General features: G+C 50.0%; 1 protein-coding gene across 1 annotated transcript in view; it reads right to left on the bottom strand.

Moving 5' to 3' along the window:
- Shb (SH2 domain containing adaptor protein B) overlaps positions 1 to 19,149 on the bottom strand; it is a 114,418-nt gene that overhangs the window by 57,983 nt on the left and 37,286 nt on the right. The window contains exon 2 of the mRNA XM_027403172.2: positions 10,920 to 11,040. Within this exon, the coding sequence (XP_027258973.1) occupies positions 10,920 to 11,040 (121 nt within the window). The remainder of the gene's footprint in view (positions 1 to 10,919; positions 11,041 to 19,149) is intronic.

Genomic DNA, 19,149 nt, shown 5'->3' with positions numbered 1-19,149 from the left:
GCTGGAGCCACCCTGTCAGGAGAGGTGATTGCCAAGCCTGTCTCCCTGGCACAGCAGCATCGGGTAATTAAAGACGGTAATTACAGCCCTGTGTCTAGTGTCAATGCCAGGGCTCTTTCCAGACACGACTACGGCTCTCCTCTCCCTGAGTGCACAAGCATGCAGGTTCTGGGGGCTGGGGAGCCTGGCAGCTCTGTGCTATGGCTTCTGTTCTTTGAATGCTCTCACTTATGTGGGCTGGCTGCATGCTCCCAAGCTGGGTCCTCTGCAGTCCAGTCTCACAGGTTCACAGGCAGCCCTGAGAGTGGGAAGGTGCCTGATGGCTCTGGGGGCTCCCCTTAACTTCAGCGGAAGCTGCACACTGGGCCCCAGCTTGCTGATTCCAGTGCTTTGCCTGCCCATACTTACTATACTTACTGCCCATGCTCAGCCTTGAAGACAGGTGGGAGAAGACAAAGAATAGAAAAGCCATCTGTCTCCCCCACAGCCTCAAGCTCTGGAGGACAGGAGTGGTGACAAGAGACCCTCAACACAGAACCTGCCTGAATACAGGCTCTTCTCAACTGTCCAAGGGGAAGCCACAGGGATTGAGATGACGTAGCACAAAGAGACCCTTGCTCAGGTTCCTGCTCATCTTGTGGACACACTGGCTTTCAATTTCTTTCTTAGAAAGAACAGGAAGGACTGCCTTCAGGGTTGTTTTAAGAACAAAATGGGATAATGTCTTAGAAGTGTTCTGTAGTCAGTAAAAGAAAATGACTACCCCATCCCTCCAAAAACTGGGTGCTTCCTCCTGGAGGAAATTAGAGAAAGGCCAATTGAGGGGTTTTCCCAAATCCAGACTCCCTGAAACAAGCAGTTTCCCCTCAGACTCTTAACCTATGAGAGGAAAAGAAATCACTGGATGTAGAATTGGGGGTTGGATGGGGTTCTGTGGGCCCCACAAGGATCAAGGAGGACTTGTTCCACCACCCACAACACTGGACAGAGGTGACAACCCCAAGGATATCCATCAATCAAGACTGGGGCATATACCAGTTCCCAGACACCAGGAGACTTCGGCTGTGGGAGAGGTAATAATTACCTCAAAGGGCACAGGCGGGTCTTGGAACCTAGCCTGGGACTACACTTCCATCAGTGGGGTGCAGTGGGACATTCCTGCCTTCTGTCTTCACTCTGAAAACATGGGGTTGGCCAACAAGTGTCCCAGACTAGTCATCTCTGATGTGCTCACTGTGAAGGAAGATCTCCAGAGAAGAGAGAAGGTGCAGTTGCAGCTCAGGCCCAAGTCAGCTCAACCAGACTGCAGTCCCAGGGCCAGGTCCCCATGACTCCAAGGTGCTCTCCCCCATAGCAGAAATTACAAGGGCTCCAGATTTTAAAGGTGAGGCTCTGCCCTGAGACATCACATACTTCCTCCAAGTTCCTGGAATTGAGCACAGAGCATGGGGCTGGGGACCATAAGGCAACCAGGAGCTTCCCACAGCACTGGGGGCTCAGGAGCATAGTCTTAGTCTAGATGAAAGGGAGCTACAAGTTTAGGGAACAAACAGGCTGAATATATTAATAACAAATGAACCTCCTCTCTTAACATCTGGGCATAAATTACCAGAGTGAAAAAAACACACCACTAAGTTTGCACTGGTGTGGCAGCCAGAGATGTGTTGGGGATGAGGGTGAGGCCTAGGCAACTGCACAAGACTGAAGTCCTGCAGTAAAACATGAGGGTTTCTGGGGTTGTTTTACAGGGCAGACCACCTAGCAACCCTTCCAACTCTAGCTAGCATATCACTATCCTCTGAGTCTAACATCCTTCTCACCTGTCATCAGAGGAAAAAGTCTATTGTGGGCAACCACCATCTATCAACAAATAGAATGGACCATATCCAGGCCCCATTTAAACAAGGTAGAAGTCTATGTGCAGACTAGAGCCAACTCTAGGTCACTCACCCACTAATGGATGGGTTCCTTTCAGGCAGGGGCCAAGTAGGCTCCATCTCACAGCCCCATGCTTGCTGTAGTTCTGAGATCAGGGGATGTTCCACAAAACCTCCTCAGCTCTCCTATGATGGACGGGCCAGGAGCTGCAGGCAGGCACCCTTCCTCTATCTTACTGATACCTTTCCACTCATTCTGTTTCAGTAGACTCTTGGGAGAAGCACCTCTGAGCAGGGAAAGGGAAATAGCAGAAACAGAAGGTGGCAAATCTGCCACCAGGTCTAGGAGCCAGGGAAGGGACCCCAAGTTCAAGGCCAACCAGGATAATGTAGCGAGATGCTGTCTCAAAATTAAAAACTGGGTGAGATACAGCTCAGTGGCAGAGGACTCTGTGTTCAACCCCTAACACCACAGACAAGACAGACAGGCAGCAAGAGAGACAAGGCACTCTGGTGCCTAACAGTACTGCTGGATGCAGATGCTGGCACTAAGTAGTTCCCTCGGCTGCTGTCATCAGTTTTTTTTTTTTTTTTTTTTTTTTTTTTCCTGGAGAAGGAAGGGACTGGCCCCAAGGATCCACTCAGGCTGACCTCAAAGCTCCCCAGCCCGTCACTAACACCCCTGTCCCAGGACCACTTATATGCTTTCCTCAACTCACTGTGGCCCCACTGACTTGCTTCTGCACAAGCCCTGAACAAAACTCCCTGAAGACCCTTTGGTCTCCAGCAACCTCTACCTCTGGCCTTGGGGGGGCAAAGGAGGGAAGGCATAGTTTAACTCCATGAGCACACAGAGCAGGGACTAGACCAGAAGCTGTCATGTGACTGTGGGAGTCTATCGAAAGCTGCCATTGGCAGGTGGAGAGTTTCAAGGCACGGTAAGCCTAAGCGAGATGAGCAAGGAATGCCACCCCCCAACTCATGTCTAGACTGAAGGGCCAAGACAGTATCTGCATATCTGCTGAGGCAGCAGATTCTCCCCCAGACCCATGTGCTGGATCTTATATGGGAGGTGCCTGGAAAGGCCAGAGAACTAAGACTGTTGACATGAGTAAGATGAAGACCCGGGCCCTTGACTGGGGGAGAGGGTAACACTTACCAAGGGCTGGGACACTAGATAGGGTGGCTTCATGGAGGGGATGCATGACTGGGAAATTGGGGACACGAGGGCATTCCCTATACATATACTTAAGGCCTGGTAGAATGGAGGAGGGCCCTCCAGAGCCACAAGCCAGCATCAGGGAAGTCCAAGTAGACAATGGCAGAGGTGAGGTGGCTGGGAGACCACAAGGCCTTGTTTCATATAGTCTAGTTTCTTTCATTCCCACGACATTCCACCCAAACCAGCAGATTTTGACCAGGAATCATTTGTCACAGGAAAGCCTAGCCAGTAACCCAAACCCTAATGCTCCCATCAGAGGGACAGTGATCTCAGCCTACCTCCAGATCTTACCCCCCAGTGTGGCAAAGAAATGGGACATGGGGCTGAGGAAATGGCTGGGGGTTAAGTACTTGCTGTGTCAAGTTCAGATCCCTAGAATGTAAACGCCGGGTGGGCATGGTGGCCAGCCTGTAATTTTAGCATCAGAAGGGAGAGAGAGTATTCCTCAGAGCAAGCTGGCTAGCAAAAATGGCCACATTGAGACTCGCCAGCAGTATTGACATACTCTAGGTTTGACTAGGATGCTACTTCAGTGAATAAAGGGAAGAGTGATCCCAGGGCAGTTCCCAGATCAACCTCAGGCCTCTACACTATTCACACATGTGCACATGAAAATGTTTTGGAGACAGGTGATATTAAAACCTGGGGGGGGGGGGCAGTGAGATGACTCAGATAAAGCACTTTGTTATACAGGGCTGTGAACTTGAATTCAATCCTCAGAACCCATGTAAACAGAAGGTAAGAAATGACTCCAAAGTTGTCCTCTGACTTCGGTAAGTGTGACATAAACATGCCCACTTTCTGATGTAATACACACATATTTCAACAAACAAACAAGCAAACAAAAAACATCAGCAATGAAACCTGGATATGGGAGGCTCCTTCTCAACTGTCTGGGAGGTCAAAAAGAAAAAGAAGCATCATTTTACGTGTTCATATTCAGGCTGCTTGCTTCAGAAAGGACCAGAGGCAGTGTGCCACAGTGAAACACAGGGGAGGGGGAAAGCCAAAATCTGAGGCACCTACAGTGCCAGTGTATCAAACAGCCAAACTTGCTGCCCTCAGTATCCATCCTCCATATGCATGACCAGACAAGACAACACTCCAGCAGAGAGGCCTGGAAGGGGGCAGAGTACCTCTGACCCAGCTTTCTCTTCTGAAGATGGAAATAACCACCCCCCACCGGCTTCCTTTCAGAGCCCTAGGGAGGTTGCTGACTAAACCTATAAAAGTATAAAAGGCAGCCTTTGAATCCAGACCTGTCACCTCTAAATTTCCAGAAAGGCCACTTGAGGAGGGAACAATAATTCATTAGTCAAATGATAGAGTTCAGAGCAGTCACCAAACCCTTCTTCAGGCTTCAGAGAGATAGAAGAAGACAGTGGTGTCCTTGGTGAGCCCTGAAGACCACCTTCTCTCCTCAAACCAGGAACACAATCCTCTCTCTCTTGGCCTAGGCTTCTGGGGCACCCTGGGACCTGCTCTGAACTGACCCCAGATCCTGCTCCAAGACACCAACATAACCTGGTATATCTCTAGGCCCATCTGAACTCAGTGACTTCTGCCAGGAGCCCGCTCCCTTCCTCCGTAGCCAGGATATCCCTAACAGGTAACTGAGGCTCCCATCCTCCCACTCACTGAGGACTGAGGACCCTCACTGGCCAGCAAGGTTTCCCAAGCCACCTGCACAGCTACTGCCAGGCTCCTGTCTCAATGCTCTGACCTAGATAAGTGACTGTCTTGGCCACAGAGCCACAGAACCAGTCTGCCAGCCACTGTTCCTTGCTGCTCTAACCCACCACATACCCAGGCAGACACATCATCCTAAACAACTTCCGAACTGTGTCTTGCCCCTGAAGGGAGTGCCCGGGATAGCAGGAACCGGGCTGCGATGGACTTGAGTTCCTGAGCCTATATGAGAACAGGAGAAGTCTCCATTCTGTTCTTGATTAGGACAGACCCTGAGTTCCACGCCTCGGGAACCATGGGCAGGTGTCAGTGCACTCCTTGGTTCTGAACTGATTCCAAGCCCCATGAGAACAGTAGCTCTGCTCACCAATAAGCCTTGGCACTCAGAACTGTGCTAGCACATAGCAGGATTTTAAACCCCTAACCAGCACATTGATGTACTGTGCCTTCACTGATGCCCAGAAGTGAAGGACAAGCAAGTCTTTACCAAATGGGAAAAGTTGTTCACAGGGAGGTTTTGTTTCTGGTTCTTCCATTGATTCTCCATACTGACTTGTATTCCAATATTCAATACCCCACCCCCACCCCATCCCTGCACCATTTCTCTGTGTAGTCCTGAACTCTGTAGCCCAGACCGGCCTCTGGAGCTTCCCTTCAGCACCATTCTGTGTGGCCCAGCCCCAACCCTTGACTTTCACCCACCCCCCACCCCGTGTCCTTCCAAGACCAGATTATCTCTCCAATGTTATTTCTGACTTGTTTTATACTAAAGGCAATCACATGCTTGCAGGCAGTAACATTGTCCACAAAAAGACGGAGTCTTGCTATAACCAAGGCTGGGTTCACATTTGTGATTCTTCTGTCTTGACCTCCAGATGCTGGGGTCACAAACATTTACATCTGGCTCTGTTCTGGTCTTGATGCATCTTTCCTGAAAAACCTGGATGTACTCAGACTCAGGGGTTCCAGAGGAGAGGCTGGTGTGGGAGAGAGCATCACCATGGAAACCCAGCTTCCCACCTCTCCACCCACCCTGTAGTACTGGGCTGGGTGTGTGAGCTCCACTCTTTCTCAAGAACAGGGAAGTCATCGCTGACTAATCCAGAATCTATTTACTCTTGATTATCTCCTTCCTGTCCAGTAGGTAAGCTATTCCAGTAAATGACAGACCAACCAGGGAACTGCACCATCCCTGACGGAACCCTCTTGCCTGCCAGATGGGAGAAGGCCAGGCCAGGCTTCAAAACGTTTCAAAACAAGGCCCAAAAGCCCTGCCATGCAAGTCAGGAGACCAGACCAGCTCTGCTCCGAGGCTTGCTGTAGTGTAACCTTGGCTAGTAAATGCCTGTCTGGGTCTCAGGCAGAAAGAATGCTAGGCCAAATGACTGCTTTTCATCTTGTCTCTCTATCCAGGGAGAACTGTGACCACCAGGGCAGGCTAAAGCATGAACCTACCTGGAGACAGCTGGGGAAAGAGGGATACAAGCAGGTGCAGGGACATTTTGGCAAGTAGAGTTGTATGGGACAGAGTAGGTGAGGATGATTGGGACATGTTGGGAACAGAGGCCATAGCACTGTGCAGCCTGGAGAAGGGGGAGGCCTGTCCTCTGCAAGGAAAGCCCCACACAGTCCAGAAACCAGACCAGCTTTCTAAAACAGCAGAGATGACAGTGAACACAGAGATGGGAATCTCAGGCAAGGCCCAGGGGCCCTTCTCTGAGAAGTATCTGCTGGATCAGAAGCAGAGAACTGAAGAGCAGGGTCAGAGAGGGTGCTCTTCCTGTCTGGGAGCAGAGGGCAGCACTTACCACCTGCTAGAGACTTGGGGTATTACATAGGGATAGCCAGGAGATTCAGAACTCTCGGGGGTCTCTCTAGAAATGACTCCAGAAGCAGTAGCCTAAAGATTTACAGTCAAAGCAGATCTGTTACCTTATCTGGACCCTTGTGACACCTGGTGATAAAAAGCAGAATCCAGCTTTACAGATGAGGTAATAAAGCACAGAGGTGGGAAGCAACCTGTCCAGGGCCACGTGGCAAACCAAGGAGAGAGCCAAGACTAGAGGCCCCATTGTTTCCTGCTTCCCTCACAAGGAATACTGTCTTCAATACAACATTTGCTACATTTCTGGAAAGCTATCACAGAGTCTGAAAGTATGACCAAGGAAGTTACTCATGGCAGTGGCGCTGTGTGGAAGGACCTCTTAGTCTTTCTACCATGCAGTAAAGCCGATTCAGTAGTAACAACGGATAAGGAGTTTTAATGTGTAATTACATATTTAAAAGTAAATGAAAAAAGCTTTCAATGCATACCCAAGTGACTCATCTTAGGAGCCGACACTGAGTGCTCCTGTAAAGGATGCTGAAGGCAAAGGTTAGACATACTAAAAGGGAGAGGGGGGCGCGGCAGCCACAGTGATCTCCCCTTACTTCCACAGCCGCTCTAGGAAGAGCTATGATCAGGGTTCTGAGCAATACAAAGCTGTGCTGATAACAAACATGCCAAGACACTGGGGCTGGATCCTGGTGCTGCTTCTTCCTGCGCTGGTCCAAGCCTCAATGTGCTTTGCAAACAGGCAGGGAAGTGCTTATACCTCACAGGCTCTGTAAGGGCTAAATGAGGGAGGCCTTGGAGTGTGCAGGGAAGAAAGTCCTCTGCGAGGCTAATGACCAACTGTCACCCACACCATCTCATCCCAAAGGCCCCTCTCCAACCAAAAGGTCCTCTATCAGGGCTTTGCTCAAAGAGTCCCCCACACCTGATCTACACTGGGCTGTATACAGTTACAGCCCTTTTGCATTTTAAAAAATATTTTGTTTTTATTATTTTTGATTAGGTGTGGGGGGTGTAATGCATGTGAGTGCATGTGTCCATAGAGACCAGAAGAGGATATCAGGTCCCCCGGAGCTGGAGTTACAGATGACTGGGAGCCAGGGGCTTGCAGCCTCTAACAGAGACCTGAGAAAACAGGAAGACTGGGCTATAGCTGGGCCTGGTGGCACATGCCTGTAATGCTAGCTACTCATGAAGCTGAAAGTTACCTGAGCTGCAGGGTGAGTTCAAAGCCAGCCTGGCAATTTGCCAAGACCACCACAAAATAAAATGTAAGAAGAGAGTTTGGGATACAGTTGCTCAGTGTTGGAGTGTTTGTCTATAGACTGGTATGAGGTCCTAGGTTGAACCCCAGCTCTGTGGCAAAAAACAAAGTGACAAAATCCTTAGGCTCTGAAGCAGTGTAACCACTGGCCCAACAGGAGATCTGGTCTAAGAAAATCAAATATGTGTGGACAGGAAGGAAACCTATGAATAGTTTCATCTTCCTTTCTGATTTACACATGAAGAAACTGAGGCCCAGACAGGTAGCAGGGCAGAGAAGTCAAAATCAGAATCTGAGAGTTGAGCCGAGGAAGATCTGTCCTTCCTTGTTCCCTTCATGGGGCCAGTCCTGAAACATAGAACAATCTGTGTGTGTGAAAAGTACTCACAATGAATCATGGCATCCTAAGGTTTCAGGGTTAACATGGACCTCAGGGCACTGGGAGCCAATCACCCATCTGAAATGTAACAACCCTTCATACCATCTCCCAGTATTCTCTGCTTAGATACCACTGAGGACAGGTGGATTAATGACTCATAAAGAGCTTCACATTGAATCAGTGGGTTCAAAATTAATCTCAAAAGAATTAACATGTTTTTGTTTTTCTAGCCTCAATTTCCCAGTTCACCAAAAGGAATGGTTCTCCAGCTGGGTCCTCTGTCTTATGGAACTGGGGAGTGAACTAAGCTACACCCAGGCAAGGCAAATCAAATGCTCCCCCACCCATTGAGCTGCACTCTCTGGCCAGTGCTGTAGGGTTTTATGGAGGCAGTTCTGGGAGCCACTTGGGGAGGATGGTAAACAAGGCTCTGACAGTTAGAAGGCAGTGGGGCACAGAGGACATGGAGCTCAGTCTTGGTCTAGACCCTGGTTCTTGCAGGTGACACAGTAGAACCTGTGGAGACAGTAAGCTGAGGCATTCAGAGGAAGCCACAAGTGCTCACTTCTTCACAGCCCTGGAACCAGCTGTTGGTTCACAAACCCATCTGGAGCTAGGATTGCAGAGGGGCAACTGACATCAATGAAGCCTGACCTAAGAGACAATGCTGCCTAAAAACTGAAAACCAAGTCATAGCACCCAGCCCAGCAGAGAAGGTGCTAGATGGTCCAGACACAGGAAGCTGCCTCACAACCAAGCAGCCGGGTTGCAGGGGCTTCAGTTCCCCACTGGTAAAAAACGGGTCCTCTACCTGAATCCCATGTAAACCACTGCAAATGAGGACCAGAGATTTTGGCAACTTCTTCTGTCATTGTTACTGTCACAGAACCAGAGAAAACCAGAGGCATAGAATATCCTGCCCCAGTTACTACCACTAGTGAGCAGCCGAAAGCATCCTTGCACACTGCAAACACCTGATTTAAGGTTCTTGCTACACAGGAGAAACTGAATCCCAGAGGTTATTTGGGTGGCAAGTGTTCATTCCAGATGTGCTTGCCTTCAGCCTGGGGTCCTTCCAGGCGTGGGACACTGCCCTGGTACTAGGTCCTGTACACACAGGACAGAAATTGCAATAGTACCCCTAAAAGTAATGGGCTGCAATGTGGCTAGGCTGGTAGAGAGCTTGCCTAGCCCGAGATCTGATTCCCAGCACCATATAATTGAACATGGTGGCTCATCCATATAACACTAATACCTAGACAAAGAGGATTACAAGTTGAAGGTCAGGCCTGGCTACACAGTTCAAGGCCAGTCTGGGCTGGAGTCACAGTCTAAACAGTTAAAACTTTCTGTGCCACCCATTCCAGGGCCACTTCCAGCACTAACCTCTCCCTGGTTCTCCCCTAAGCAAGTTTTGGGTCTGTTCATCCATCTGCATCCCTTCCTGGAGCACTTATATACTGACAGTTCACCCTGGACCATGCCCACAGTATCAGTCACCATGGTGATGGTACACACAAAGACTCCAGAGACACAAGAGGCCTTGGCAAGACTCTCACAACCAGAAATTGCCCCCTGTAACTGTCCGTATTCTTAAAAAAAAAAAAAAAAAAAAAAAAAAAAGGAAAAGATGTGGGTAAAGTGAGTCACGGTCTCCCAGCGACGAAGAGAACAGGGCAGCAAACATTAGGTGGTTTGCACAGTGGCCAGTTGTTCTGGCAGCCACAGAATCACTTTCCATGGTTACAAGGTACCCCTCCTCTTCTACTAGTTAACCAGTTACACGAACTGGCCTGCTTCCACATTTGCCCTGGCTGGTAGTTAGCTCCAAGTAAGGTTTTATGCCCACCCTTCTGCATTCAGGAGTTCCTGAGCAAACTCTCCTATACCTCTTGGTATCTCTGGTTAACTGCAACCGTGTCCTCATCTGAAAATCTTTTTCTGATGTTGTGGGGAAGGGGGGGGGGGTGATCACAGAAGTTGCTGAGTGACTCAGCAGGTAAAGGCACCTGCCACCAAGCCCAATGACCTAAGCATGATCCTGGGGATTGCCAAGGAAAAACAATCGATTCCTGTCTGTCCTCTTTCCTCCACATGTGCACGTGGCATATGTCTTGCACACACTCACAGTGTTTTTTTTAGCATGGGATAAAATGCCGCACCGCTCCTCAGCTATCGCTGAGAACACGCACTCTTCCACAGTGAAGGTGGCCAGATGTGCAGCAGGCCCTGCTGCTCCTCTCTTCTTGTCGAGCTGCAAGCCCTGTGTGCTATGGTTTAAATGTGCTCTGTCCCCGAGAACTGGCTGCTTCATGCAGCAGTGTGGGAGGTGGGATTTATTTGAAGGTGTTTGAGTAATGGGGATGGAATCTTCATATATATAGACTAATGCCATCTTGTGGAAGTGGGGGGGCCCTTCCTCTGTAGCACTGGGTTAGTTACTATGAGAGCAGGCAAGCTCTTCCCTCTTGTCTCTTCGGCAGTTTGCTTATTCTGCTTTCTGCTATACTAAGATGTAGCGTGAGTCCCTGGACAGTGTGTCCACCTGATCTTAAATGTACTTATCTCTATAATCAGGAAAGCTCACCTGTTTAAATTATACACTCTTTGTAAGTTTCTCAGTCTCAGGTACTCTGTGCCAATGCTCCACTCACCTGTCATGATCCTTTGGGCTTCATAGGGCTCCATGTAGCCAGCGCTTTCCCCCTTTCCTGTTTTGCTCTTGAGGTCATTCTTGGCATCAAAAGGATCTGAGTAGTCATCCGCTATGGTCACCTGCAGGGAGGAAGAGAGTGTGAGGCCATCCTTGGCTTTGTTTCACTCTTGTCACAACCAGGCATTGCTCCAGCCAACAGAAACTGCTCCTGGGCTAGCTTAGCATGGAGGGGAAGGGGAGCCCCGCTGGGGTAACTACACGAGCAGCTGGGTAGAGGTCAGATGTGCACACAAAGTGCAGAGATGAGGCCCTGCACCCTTGGGGTGTGTGTCACTAGATTTCACCGAACAGCAATGGAGAGAGAGGAAGCTGGGAGATCACAGAAAGCCTGGAAATGCTGGCAGCACAAGACCTCAGCCAAGGATAGCAGCACTCAGCATTCCACTTTTCTCCAAATCTGGAACACAATCATGCTGTGGGTCATCACACAACAATTTGGTGAGATCAACACACTATAAAAGATGTGTGGCCCTAGACAGGCCAAATGAAAACACTAAACTCAGAGATGTACAGATACCACAGTTTAAAAAATAACAACAACAACCCCCCCCCAAAAAAAAAAAAACTGGCTTAAGAGCCCAAAGACCACTTCTTTAACCATTAAGCTCCTGGGTGGGCAGCAACATCACCAAATCTTCACTTACAAGGCCAATCCGAGTGCCCTCACCTGGCAGTAGGCCAGAGCCCTGCCAGCCCTTTGACTAACAACAGAGGAAGAATGAGTCACTGGGCAGGTCTCAGGCTGGGCGAGGACTCTGAAGAATCTAGAGTATCCAGAATTCTACTGCTCTAGAGGGGAAGTTCCACATCTCCCTGAGAAGGGTAGCAATATCCAATTGAAGGCTTCAGAGCACACCTCTTCTCTCATTTCTGACTCCAGACCTCACCAGAAAAGAAAAGGGCAAGTGAGAGCCCTCCCAACCCACACTTTCTTACAGATCAGCCTCACCCCAAACTCTGAGATCCCTTCCCCCTCACCCTCCGGGTCAGGTGTCTAGCTATGGGCAAATAAGTCCACAATGTCCCAGCTGCTGTCCCAGGGAGGGAAGTTATTGTCCCCCTTGATGGATTGTTATTTAAATTGTGGGTTTAATTAGAAACCACGGGAGCCTCTCTTCTCTCTGGGCTCCTGGAATGTAAGGCATTTGCAAAGGCCTTTAAGCCCAGGAAAGGGAGAGACCCGTGTCTGCCTGCTGACATTCACCATGTCAGCCTGTGGCAGCCCTGGCAGGAGGCACAAGTGACCACCAGCTGCCTGGAATGTGATGCCTGCAGAGGGACAGCAGGCAATTGTCCCTGGTCACTAAACTGGACCCAACCCATCAGAGAAGACCTAGGCCCACAGCGCCCAGCTCCCGAGCAGATAAACCAGGTCAAACTCTAGGTCCCAGGGGCTCCTCCAGATGACGACATGGTAATCACTGCCTTTCAGGAGACTCAAATGACACCAGGCCGGGGAACAAGGGGGTTGGGGAGAGCTAGGCTTGCCTTTGTCTTTCATTTGATAGTCGCACTCCACCATTTGCAGAATACATTAAGAGTCATGGCATGTGAAGCAACGCCAGCCAGAATAGTTTCAATGTGGGTCTTATGGGCAGAGCTCTGAGCTCAAGGAACCAGACATCCCTGATGGAGAATACATGGCCGCCACAAGTGACACCTAACCCCACTGCTCTGGTCTGCAGTGAGGTGGGGAGAAGTGTTTCCCCGAAGTGGGTAAAAGTTATTTGGGGTTTTGCTAGAGGCCATGGGGGGGGGGGGGGGTAAGGTGGTGCCTAGCCTGGCTGTAGTCTTCAAGTAAATCAGCAATCACATTCCAGCCTCTTTGGGAAGTGCTCTGCAATTTGCAAACATAGAGCCTTGCAGGACATAAACCAAATCTTTGTTCACCATGGGATGGGAGGCCTGGGAGGCCTGCGATAAAGCAGGCACTATCTATATTTTCTAATTAAAATGAGACCTGAGGTCAGGCCGCCATATCTCTCCCCCCACCCCACCCCAGCTGCTGCCTTGCTTACTTCCTTTTCAACAAGAATTTACAAATCCAAAAACAAGGAAACCCCCCTGGTCTCTGATGACATGTGGTTCCAGTTATACCTGCTGACGGCTGGAAATCCTTTCGTTTAAAAAAAAAAAAAAAAAGGTTTAGCATTCTGTTAGTTTAAGAAGCAACTCGGAAAGTTCCTAAAATGTATATTTAATCAATTTGCTTTTGAACTTCAAAGTGAGGCTGGTAGAGGGGAGGGAATGGAGGTTTAAGCAACCTGAAACTTGGCAAACACTGCCCTGACCGGTCCTCCGCAAATCACATCCTAGTTGGAAGTAAAATTTTAACCAGGTGTTAGGAAGTGGAGCAGAGAGGCGGCAGAGCCCCTTGTGTGAACAGCCATAGGCCCTGGTCACAGAGTCTGGGTGGTATGACAACTTAGCAGAATTGTCCTGGTCACCTGGAGCTCACAGGCAGGAGATGTGCCTGTCATGAAATGAATGGCTTTCCACAGATGTGGGCTTGCTGGGGTCACTCTACTTTAAAATGCCCCAGTTAGCAGACATGCCTGTAAATCTAAATGAACAGTTCAACCATGGGGACCAGCCATGATGACTTCTCTGCAGGCCACCAGACTGCACAAGCAGCTTTCTTAGGGAAGCAAGGTCACTGGTCCTTAACGCATTAAGGTGCTCCGATTTAGCAACAGGACAGGGATCCAGGCTCTCTCCCCCCTAGGAGGAGAGCTTCAAACAACACAGGTGACCCCAGCTCAGCTTATAGCCCCTAAAGGATTTTCACAGGCTCACAAAACATCCCCAGAACAGTCCAGATCAAGTCATCGGGCAGTCTAGCAGAAGGCCCTCTGGGCCAGCCCACAAAGCCTGACTCCCTCACTGGGATTTAGATTCCACTATACCCCAGAAGTCTTCATCATCGTGGCTTTCTGGGCTGCCTACAGGTTGCGAGCTAGCTCTAGAGGCTACTCTGTAGACACATGCTGTGGGAAGGACTTCAAGCCGGCAAGGCTTGTTGTGTTTACCGTGAGGATTAGCTGTGTGACAGGAAGCAGTCTTCCTGTTCATCCCCAAGGGAAGTGCTAGAGGAAGGTGGGTGTTGCCACTTGGCTACCCTTCCATATGCCCTGGTGAGTGTTTTCACTGCTCTTGTAAGACAGAGACACTCTGTGAGGTCCCTAATTAGCAGAATTAATGGAAATCCCCAAATGTACATAGTCTGACTCAGCAATCTCACATCTCAGTATTTTCTCCAAAATGTACACAAGGGAACATGGACAAAGATGCTCACTGAAGTAAGCATAATGGGGAATCCAGAACAACCTCTATATTCATCAACAGGGGAACTGCTAAGCATGCCATCTCATCCCACACTGTGGAGTGCTATCCAGCAAGTTAATATCCACGGTGCTAACAGCATTCTCCGTGAGTTGCTTGCTCTGAAGTGGGATGATAGATGCAACATATTTATGAAAACAAAACAGGAACCTGAATTGATCAGCTGGAGAAAAAGTCAGCACAGAGCTAGTGCCTAGACTGCCATGGATGTGGGATCAGAGCTGCAAACAAGGAACGCCTGTATATTACTTACTGTGTGACACGCAAACGCAAACTTGCTGCAAACTCGCCTACCGCAGGCTATTTTTGGAACAGCAGACAGACTGCTTCCCAAACCTGTCTGAAGACAGAAATGGCCTGGAATGATTGTTAAGACAACAGGCTCCTGGCCTCCATAGAGTCCCAGGTGACTCTTATCAGGAATAAGCAAGAGCTAGCTGTTGTCGTCATCGTCGTCCCTGTCCTCCCCCCAAGTCTGAGGGCAAGCCTCCAGTGACTATTCTGGAATTTCACTTTGCCCAGCTACTTCTCAGCCCTGCTCATGAAGCTAAGCAAATGTGGCTCTCCTGCTTACTGAAGGTCAGTGGAAGTGAGAAGTATCCTAACAAACCTTGGTTCATCATCTGAGAATCTACTTTAAATGGAGAAGGCAGCACAATTCTGAGAGCTGGTTCCAACTGAGCAACATGGCCTGCATAGAGGGTTCCTCAAGCAAGCTCCCTGCCTTGTTCCCCCACACACACCACCATCCAGAGAATGAGGGACCAAGGAGGTTTCCAGTCCAGGAGACCACAGGGCTCCGCTCAGGTGCTTTCAGGCCCTGTCTACCAGGCTCTCGGAGCACACAGACACCTCCAACTCCTGGAAGGGCTTGCAGCACTGCCAAGAGGAGCACACAAGTCCCAGATCCAACCTGCTAACAAAGAAGGAGAGAGCAGCTGCCATCTTCTAAGATGGAAACAAGCACCTCCCACGCTCACTGCTCCACAGGTACCTCCTGACTGCAAGGCACTTTGAGTACCTGCTGCTTCTGGGAACTGGTATAGCAGTTCCAGTTCAGCTATGGCCTTGCAGGATTGGGGGACTTTATCATGCTTTTCCACCCCTGGGAAGTGAGAGGGAGGCACCCCACGAGGGCCCAGACTCTTGCCAGGCCATGACATTTTTCTGTTTACTTCAGGTGAAGACAAGGTCCAGTCAGACCGGTTCTCATTGACTCACCACCAACACTGACCTTAGTTTCATTAACAGTTTGAGGCTATGGCTCTCTAGAAAACTGAGGAAACTGCACCCCCACTCCTGTGTTTATATACATGGTGAACCCCAGATTCACTCCACACTAAGATCTCTCCCATTAGAACCACTTTAACCAATAGTGAAAACAAACATGCTGGTTTCTGTGCTGAGGTAGCAGGTGGAGGGCCATCAGGAGCTTGCTCCATGGTACTTCACCTAGCTAAAAATGAACAGTGTAGACAGCCAGGTGTGGCGGCACACACCTTTAGTCCCAACACTCGGGAGGCAGAGGCAGGCGGGATCACTGTGAGTTCGAGGTCAGCCCAGTCTAGAAAGCAAGTTCCAGGACAGCTGGGGCTGTCTCACAGAGAAACCCGGTCTCAAGCAAAACAAACAAAAAAGTGCACTACAAAGACAAGGCCTGTCATTCACTGGGGGGTAGGGGAGGCAGGGCACCACAAGCATTATGGCCCTGGGCTCTTCATCTTGCTTGCTAGTTTGAAGTCATTTGGGGCTCAGGAAGGATCCCTGAAGGTGAGCACCAAGCATGTGGGAGCACTACATCCTCACTGCATCAAGGCGGCTCTGTGACTGTCCCCTTATGAGGACTAGAGAGGCCTTGGGACCCAGTGACACAGGATCTGGCAGACCTGGCATCCACAGGATGGAGGCTCTGTTGCTATACCAACAGAAGTGACGTTAAAGAAACTGTTGTGGGAGTGTAGGGTGAAGTGCTGTGGGGGAAGAAGCAGTGGGCAGATGTTTTGTGTACACCAAGAAGCTGCACAGCTGTCTGGGAAAGGAAGCTCCTGCTACTGGTGCTGCCCAGTTGGAGGCTCTGGTGCTTCTGCTCTGGGTGGAAGGTCAGCTAACTGCGTGCCACAGGCCACTGGTCTTGGTGGTTCTCTAGGCTTGGACATGCAGCTTTGGGCAGCCCAAGGCACAAGCAGCCCAATTTTAAGGGCTGATCAAATGAGTGGCTGTCCTTGGAGGCCCCACCAAGCTAGTGGGGTTGAAAAGCACCTGCTGGGGGCCACCCGATAGATGCATAGAGAGGGATGGCACTGCACAAAGGTCATGGCTGAGCAGCGACAGTGCAGACAGGCAGTGCTCTGGAACAGGCTCTGCTAACCAGCTCTGGGTAGCTCCAGGCAACCTGCTTTATTTCTCTGCACTCTAGAGCTCCTTTGAGAGCTGAAGCAGAATGGTTTGCAGTGTCTCAGCTTCAGAGATGCTGTAAGGAGCAAGTAATATGTTTCTGGGATGTGTCAGTGCTTATGGAGAATAGGCTGAGCACTTGTTCCAAAGCAGGACGCACCTCCTATGTGCCAAGGACCCATAAACACCATGTGATGCAAAAAGGTCAACGACAGGACCTCTGCCCAAGAGAACCCAAAACCTAAGGGTGAAAACAAAAGACTTGGGCATCCCTCAACCTCCCTCCCTTAAAGCCCCAGTAATTACACAGAGGAAATGACTGCAATTAAGCATGACAGCAGCTGTCGGTAGTTCTTAGTCTGTCCCCCAAAGAGCCTCTAGGGGCAGCCCTTTCTTCCCTCCTGCACCTAGAGCAGGATGCACCTCCCTACAACTGCAGCGAACTCTAGCGGTTCAAGGCCACCCATGTCTGTACAGTGGGAGACAACAGCGTACAAGGCTCAGAGGTGTCCACAGATCCAGTTGCCATGCCCTATGTAGACAAACATACAACCAAGAGCCCTTACTTGCCTCTCCCTGTCCTCTTGGGTTATGACCAGCGTAGACCGAGCCAGGGTACAGACATGCCAATAAATCATTTCTGACATAGTAAGGAAATTAATTTAGGAAAGATTAATTAGCTACATTCATGCAATCAGCCAAGGCTTTCTGCAGATGAGGGTAGGAGGGCACTCTTCAACTTGGACTTGAAATGGGCTCCCTTTCTTCCTCTCAGAATCTGACTCAGTGCAAGCCACTCCAAGCCCAGAGCCCCCTTCCACACAGAAGGGTCCCTGCTGAGGGCTCAGCCCCAAAACTCCAGGAGAAAGGAGCTCAGGGCTTGGTGATTCTGGCATGTGGGATGCCATTACTGTTTGTTTGTTTGTTTTTTGAGTCAGGGTTTCTCTGTGTGGAGCTTTGGAGGCTGTCCTGAAATTTGCTTTGTAGACCAGGCTGGCCTCGAACTCACAGAGATCTACCTGCCTCTGCCTGCCGAGTGCTGGGATTAAAGCTGTGCACCACCACTGCTACGAACAGATTAAAGTGATCTACCATTTACACTGAGCTGAGCTCTGCCTCCCCCACAGCCCATGTGACCTTTTAGTTGGCATTCTACCACGATGCCCCTTTACTGACTATCCGTACCTGTCCCACACCAGGAGACCAGGGGAACAGATGTAGCCCCCCCAAGCCCCCACTTTCTAGTTCTGCCTCTCACACAGCCACAGCTGCCTGCCTAAAACCCTGCAGGTTCCAGCTTGTCACGGAAAAAAGACATTCCAAACCAGCCTTTGTTGGCTCCTGTCAGGCCTCGCTCACAATCCTCTCTTTCTCATGCACCCCCTCCACTCTCTTTAGCACCCTCTACCCATCCAGGCTGTTAATCTGGGTAGGAGGATGGAGCATAGCCTGGCCCAATCCTGTTCACCCAGAAACTTACTGTCAAATGTTAGGGACAGGCCTGTTAGCATCTGTCTATCAGTGAGGGCTTCTACTTTGAACTCAGAAATAACACAGTCCTAGAACTTCCCAACTGCTCTCTGCCAAGGTCTCCAGACAGAGCATCAGTAGGGCTTCCCTCTATGGGGAGAACCCTGAGAGGCGGTCCCCAGCACCAGCGGTGCTTCTCTCCTTGGGGAAGACACTGCCAGGTGGTTCAGTCAGTCTACTGGGTATCAACTCTTGTAAGATATGCACAAATGAAACCTTACAGGGTTTACATATGCCACTAACTGAAGAACGGAGGCTATTGTCCAGTCTGGAAACCAGGAATCCACTGAAGATGAGAGGCCCAGAGAGGAGATGAACTAACCAAGGTCAATGCCAGAAACAGTTAACCAAACCTATTTCCTAACTTTCAGGTCCACACCATTTCTGCAATTCTCAGTTCATTTTTTTTAAACAATAAAATTTTCAAAGAAATCTCACCACAACCACCTTGCAGGAAAAGCTCCCTGCCCCTCACCCAGCTTCTCTGGCAAGGAGCACCACCCACAGCCAGGGCTCCTCTCTGTGGCCACTGATGCACACAGGCTGGGCTGGTTCTATGTGTCGTGTTGTTCCCCCAGCAGCCTCCATCGGGCTGGGCCAGCAGCCTATCAGACAACCCTTCATCCCAGGCTTCTGGCTGGGGGCTGGGGCTGGGGGCTGTTGAATGGGGAAGCAAACACAGGGCCATACCCTCGTCTACAAAATCAAAGCAGGGTTGTCACTTTCAGCTCCCAGAGCTAAGGTCTGGAAGGGAGGGGTGTGTGCACTGAATAGGTCCCCCCTGCTTTAGCCTCCTTCCATAAAAAGACAATGCACAGAACAAAGAGCTTTACCAAGGTCACCTGAACACCACAGCAGGCCCTTAACCACATTGACCAGGAGCAGTGAGAGGGAGACAAAAC

The sequence above is a fragment of the Cricetulus griseus genome, chromosome 2, assembly GCF_003668045.3.
Source record: "Cricetulus griseus strain 17A/GY chromosome 2, alternate assembly CriGri-PICRH-1.0, whole genome shotgun sequence".
NCBI classification, from domain to species: Eukaryota; Metazoa; Chordata; class Mammalia; order Rodentia; family Cricetidae; genus Cricetulus; species Cricetulus griseus.
Note: the sequence above shows the minus strand (reverse complement) of the source record. Positions and strands in the feature narration are given on the sequence as shown.